The 5,912-nt window shown below is 49.7% G+C and overlaps 1 protein-coding gene across 1 annotated transcript; it reads right to left on the reverse strand.

Moving 5' to 3' along the window:
• Nucleotides 1-1,389: 1,389 nt before the first annotated feature.
• LOC148802937 (uncharacterized) lies at nt 1,390-1,785 on the reverse strand. Its single transcript, XM_088903065.1, has one exon. The coding sequence runs from the start codon at nt 1,783-1,785 to the stop codon at nt 1,390-1,392; it is 396 nt and encodes a 131-aa protein (XP_088759191.1).
• Nucleotides 1,786-5,912: the final 4,127 nt, after the last annotated feature.

Below are 5,912 nucleotides of genomic sequence, written 5' to 3' on the forward strand. Positions count from 1 at the left end.
CTACCTCCCCTCAAAGAGTACGTTAAGCTTTTGGGGGAGTGACAAAAGGATACATCAAAATACTGTACATGCATACTACTATTTACATAATTGCCATTGGCAATACCCCCCTTACAAAAAGAGTACAAGGACCCAACCCAAGACACTTAGATGGCGTGCTGATGGCGCTGATGCTGGCTGAACCGTCACAGTCTCCCCCACTCAATTCAATCTTCGTCCTCGAAGATTCTTCCTCAGGTACTCGTCCAGCTTCATTGCGAACGGAAGGAGGTCTTCTGCAAGCTCCTAGGTGTCTTCTTCTACAGGTCCCTTCCACTTCACCAGGTACTCCCATTCTGATGTTTGGGAGGATTGGGACAACCTATGGTTGAGGATGGAGTCAAGGGATCGGTTCTTGGGTGGTTGGTAGGATGGGTGTGGGCATTGACTTTGGTTTCGGGAGGTGTCTTGGTTGTCAGCATGGTAGGGTTTAAGTTGGCTTACATGAAAGACAGAGTGTACTTTTAGCCATGGAGGTAGTTTGAGTCTGTAGGCTAAAGCTCCTACTTTGGCTAGGATTTCACAGGGTCCCTCATATTTTCTCACAAGCCCGGGGTGAACTCTTCGAAAGAACCTAAGGCAATGGGTATGGAGTTTTACTAAGGCCAGGTCACCTACTTGGAAGTTCTCGGGTCGTCTACCCAAATCGGCCCATTTCTTCATTCTTCTAGAGGCTTTCTCTAGGGAGGCTCAAGTGATGTCAAGGCATTCTTTCCATTCCCTGGTGAAAGTGAAGGCTCGAGGGCTTCTTCCTTGATGGTCGTTGACGATGCTGTGCGGACATCTTGGTAGTTGGCCGGTGATGACTTCAATAGGACTTTGATTGGTGGAGGAGCTCTTCTGTGTGTTGATGGAGAACTGTGCAATGTCCAGCAATCGAACCCAATTCTTCTGTGTAGCTGATACAAAATGGCAGAGGTACTCTTCAAGGAGGTAGTTCATTCTCTCTGTCTGCCCATCTGACTCTGGATGGCTGCTGTTGGAGAAGTTCAAGTTCGAGCCAAGAAGCTTGAATAGCTCTGTCCAGAAAGTACTAGTGAATCGGGGATCCCGATCACTAACAATGTTCTGTGGGACTCCCCAATATTTCATCACGTGCTTGAAGAAAAGGTATGTCGTGTCTTCAGCTGAAAGGTGCTTTGGTGCTGGGGTGAAAGTGGCATACATGGAAAATCTGTCAACAACAACAATGATGGAGGTATAGTCTCCCGCTTTAGGAAGACCGCTGATGAAGTCCATGGAAACACTCTCCCAAGGTTGTGAGGGAGTTGGAAGAGATTGTAGGAGTCCAAGAGGCTTGGCACGCTCGGGCTTGACTTGTTGGCAAATCAGGCATGTCCTTGTGTATTCTCAAACATCTTGTTCCATATGAGGCCAATAGTAGGCATGTTGTAGAAGTGCCAAGGTACGCTGCCACCCAGGATGTCCTGCCCATAAGCTGTCATGACATTCACGTAGGAGAGTCTTCCTCAAGTCTTCAACTCTCGGTACAAATACCCGCCTTCCCTTTGTCAAAAGAAGGCCTTCTTCAACCCAAAACCGCCTAGTCTTCCCTTCACGAGCCACTGTCAATAGGCTCTGAGCAATGGGGTCCTTCTGGAGTCCTTCCTTGATGAGCTTAATGAGGTCCAGTCTGATCTGGCTTTGAGAGGGACCTTCACCTGTGGATAGTGCTGCAAGCTCGGCCTTCCTACTAAGTGCATCAGCAACCCTGTTCATCGGCCCTGGCTTGTACTCTAGAGTCATGTCAAACTCCGCTAAGAAATCTTGCCATCGAGCTTGCTTAGGGCTCAGCTTCTTCTGAGACTAAAAGTAACTAGTAGCTATGTTGTCAGTTTTGACCACGAACTTGGAGCCAAGTAGGTAGTGTCGCCATGTGCGGAGGCAGTGGACGATGGCTGTCATCTCCTTCTCTTGCACAGTGTACCTCCTCTTTGTATCATTCAATTTGCGGCTTTCAAAGGTGATGGGATGTCCTTCTTGCATCAAGACCCCGCCAATAGCAAAATTAGAAGCATCTGTGTGTAGCTCATACGGCTTGCTTGGATCGGGCAAGTCGAGGACAGGTTCTGCTAAGACAGCTCTCTTCAAATCATCAAAAGCTGTTTGGCAACATTCACTCCAGGTCCACATACTAGTCTTCTTCAGTAAGTTGGTGAGGGCAGTGGCTCGTGCTAAGAATCCAGAGATGAATCTTCGGTAGTAGTTCACGAGGCCAAGGAAGGAGTGAAATTCGGTGACCCTGGTGGGCGGTGCCCAATCTTGAATGGCCTTGACTTTAGCTGGATCCATACTGATTGTGCCTGCTCGGATTATATGTCCAAGGAAGGCCACCTCTTCTGTGGCGAAAGAACATTTCTCCTTCTTAACAAATAGGTTGTTGTCCCGCAAGACCTAGAAAACAGTGTGGAGGTGGTCAACATGTTCCTCCAAGGTTTTACTATAGATTACAATATCATCAATATACACAACAACAAATTGGTCTAGGTAGGGATGAAATATTCTGTTCATTAATGTACAAAAGGTGGCTGGAGCATTGGTGAGCCCAAAGGGCATGACACGAAATTCAAAGGACCCATAACGGGTAACACAAGCTGTTTTGTGTTCATCTCCTTCAGCTATACGCACTTGATAGTACCCCGACCTTAGGTCTAGCTTGGTGAAGTACTTGGCCCTGCTGAGCTGGTCAAAGAGGTTGGCCACCAAAGGTATGGGATATTTGTTCTTGATGGTGAGCTTGTTGAGAGCTCGGTAGTCAATACAGAGCCGAAGAGATCCATCATGCTTCTTTTGAAACAGGACTGGTGCTCCAAAAGGGGCCTTAGAAGGCTGAATCAATACAGCATCCAACAACTCATTCAACTGTTTTCGTAGCTCGGCCAGCTCAGGTGGAGACATTCTGTATGGCGGGCGTGCCGGTGGTTTGGTTCCAGGCTCCAACTCAATCTTGCGATCAACTTCTCTTATTGGGGGAAGCTTCTTCGGCAATGTGGGAGGCATGACATCCTGGAATTCTTCTAGTGCCATTATAATCGCTGGCGGGATATGCCCAGTTGGTAGATCAGGCAGGTCGGAGTCCACCAATGTGGCTAGGTAAGTGGTCTCTCCTTTCCGCACTCCATCCTTGAGTTGCAATGCTGAGAGCATCTTGGGGGTGGACATGGTCTCTGGCACAACTGGAACCATGCAAGGAGCCTGATCTTCGAATATGCACACTTTGTTGAGGAAGGGCATGGGCACCGCCTTTACTTGAGTTAAGAAGTCCATGCCGAGAACAACCTAAAAATCATCCATGGGCACGATTGAGAGGTCTATCATCCCTTCCCAGTCACCAAGTTGCAAGACCACCCCATGAGCTACACCTTGTATGGGTTTGGCATTAGAGTTCACAGCCTTCAACCATCCGACTTCCTTGGTAGGTGCAAGTTCTACTCGGGATGCCTCCTCCATAGAGATAAAGTTGTGGGTAGCACCTGTATCCACCATGGCTCTTGTGGGCTTACCATTCAAGCGAATGTCTACATACATCAGTCCCTTCGGCTTGAACTTCGATGCTCCTTGCGGGCTCGTCTTCTTCTTCATTGCATTGAGTCTTCATAGAGCCCCCATTCTTGTCTCCCCTGGTTCCTTCTCCTCCTCACTGTGCTCATCATCACTAAGCTTTGCAAGCAAGGCATTGAGCTTCCCCCGACTAGGACAATCCTTAGTCCAATGCTTTCCCTCACAGATGAAGCATGGTGCCGGAGGTGTTCTCTTCACAAATTGGCCACCCCAGTATCTAGAGTCTCCTTCGGGTCTCCTGTAGAACTTGAAAGTGTTGGGTTTACTTGGCCCAGAGTCTCCCTTGGGCGCGTAGTAAGGTTTCCTATCACCTCCTATCTTGCCTACGCCCTGATATGAGTTGGGTTTGGGGCCGTCTTTGCTTGGTCGCCTGTTGTCTACCAGTTGTTCAGCAACGGCCATGGCTGTGGCGAGGTCCTTCACACCTCGTCTCTGGAGTTTAAGCTCGGCCCATTGTTGTAGGCTGTCCATAAAGTTGAAGAGCAGGTCCTTGTCTGACATGTCCGTGATCTCGAGTGATAGTGCGGAGAACTCCTTCACGTACTCATGCAATGAGCCCGTGTGTTTTAGGTTCTTGAGCTTCCGACGGGCTTGGTACTCCACGTTCTCTTGATAGAACTGGCGCTTTATCTCGCTCTTGAACACGGACCAGGTATTAATGGAGCATAATCCTCGCTCCGCATCGGCACATCTCCTACGCCACCATAACATAGCAAGATCAGTAAGATACATAACAACAGTACGCACCTTGGCCGCCTCCTCGACGAGTTCGGCGGCGGTGAAATATTGTTCCATTTGCCACAGGAAGTTGTCAAGCTCCCGGGCATCGTGGGTCCTTGCATATGAGGTAGGCTCGCGGACTTTGATCTTTGGAGGGGCTGGAGCAGCAGGTGTGCTGGCTGTACTGGCCATCAGCCTCTTCAGAAGGGTCACTTCGCCCTTCAAGTCTTCGAGCTGGATCTGTAGGCACTTCACCAGGTCTTCTAGTGGGTTGTCTAGCCTGTTGGAGCTGTCACCGGACTGGTCCTCCAATCTTTCCACGACCGATGCTACGGTCTCAAGGTTGAGTTGAAGCTCGTCCACACAGTCACGAGTTTCGCCAACCACTGCTTCACAGCGCATGATGCGCTTTTCCATGGTCACAAGTTTGTCAACTGACTTGTCACGCTTGCTATGCTTTGAGCTGACGCCTTTGTCTTTGGGAGAGCTACCTCTAGGCTCGTCCTCATCATAAACCCATGAGATCCCTTCCTGGATCTCCTCTCGCATGTCATGATTCTTCATCGGGCTGGTGTTATTGCGGGGCACGAAAGGGACTCGTTGCTCTTGACAACCGCTAGTGTCAATGTGGCTCTGATACCAACTATCACGGGACTAATCGACGGGGCCCCGTGTGGCGCTCGATTGGGGTCGAGAAAGCCTACAAATGCAAGCAACAACACACAAAAGGAAACAAGAGTGCACACAAATTAGACAAAAGGCAACTTGTATTGCATTAATCAGTGGTAAGCACAAGCACACAGTACAGTGTCGAGGGGATCTCATGCTTAACATTTACACGCTTATGAGCTCACTCGACTACCTACCTCCCCTCAAAGAGTACGTTAAGCTTTTGGGGGAGTGACAAAAGGATACATCAAAATACTGTACATGCATACTACTATTTACATAATTGCCATTGGCATACCCCCCTTACAAAAAGAGTACAAGGACCCAACCCAAGACACTTAGATGGCGTGCTGATGGCGTGCGGATGGCGCTGATGGTGGCTGAACCATCACAATAGGGCGTGCAACACAGTAAATCTGTTCTGCTTCTTCTATGAGAAGGCTAGTGGATAGATCCAAGGGGCGCCGAGGCCAAGGACTAGTTGAATCCGAGGGGTGTCGAGGCCAAGGGTTGGGAGAGACCGAAGTGCGTTGTGGGCAATGACTAGTGGAGTCTGCTCGAGGTCAGGTGAGGTCATCTGAGGCCGAGTACCTACAAGGAAGGGAACGTCAAAGGCCTCAGGTGATAACCCGAGGCGGGGACTCCGACTGTCAAGTTAGCGAGGGGGTAGCTAAGAGGGCGGACAAGGTCCGAAGAACTCGGATTAGGTCGCCAGAAAGCTGGAGAGAAAGAGAGAATGGAAGTCTGGTGGCCAGAGAGAGAGACCCCTTACCTTGGGGGTGGCATGCCCAATTTACACTTGAGACCGCCTGATAGCGAATGCATGTGGATGGTCAGGATGCAATCTGGCCCTGATAGGGCAATCATCCGAGCTCGCCGTGTGTGGTCGCACCATTGGTCCAGCGGTGGGCACCGACCTCTAC

The sequence above is a fragment of the Nelumbo nucifera genome, chromosome 1 (assembly GCF_055504915.1).
Source record: "Nelumbo nucifera cultivar China Antique chromosome 1, China Antique-T2T, whole genome shotgun sequence".
Taxonomy (NCBI): Eukaryota; Viridiplantae; Streptophyta; class Magnoliopsida; order Proteales; family Nelumbonaceae; genus Nelumbo; species Nelumbo nucifera.

Bases quoted from the DNA above. Each gene is read 5' to 3' on its own strand.
- LOC148802937 (XM_088903065.1), bottom strand. From the start codon at position 1,785: ATGACTCTAGAGTACAAGCCAGGGCCGATGAACAGGGTTGCTGATGCA.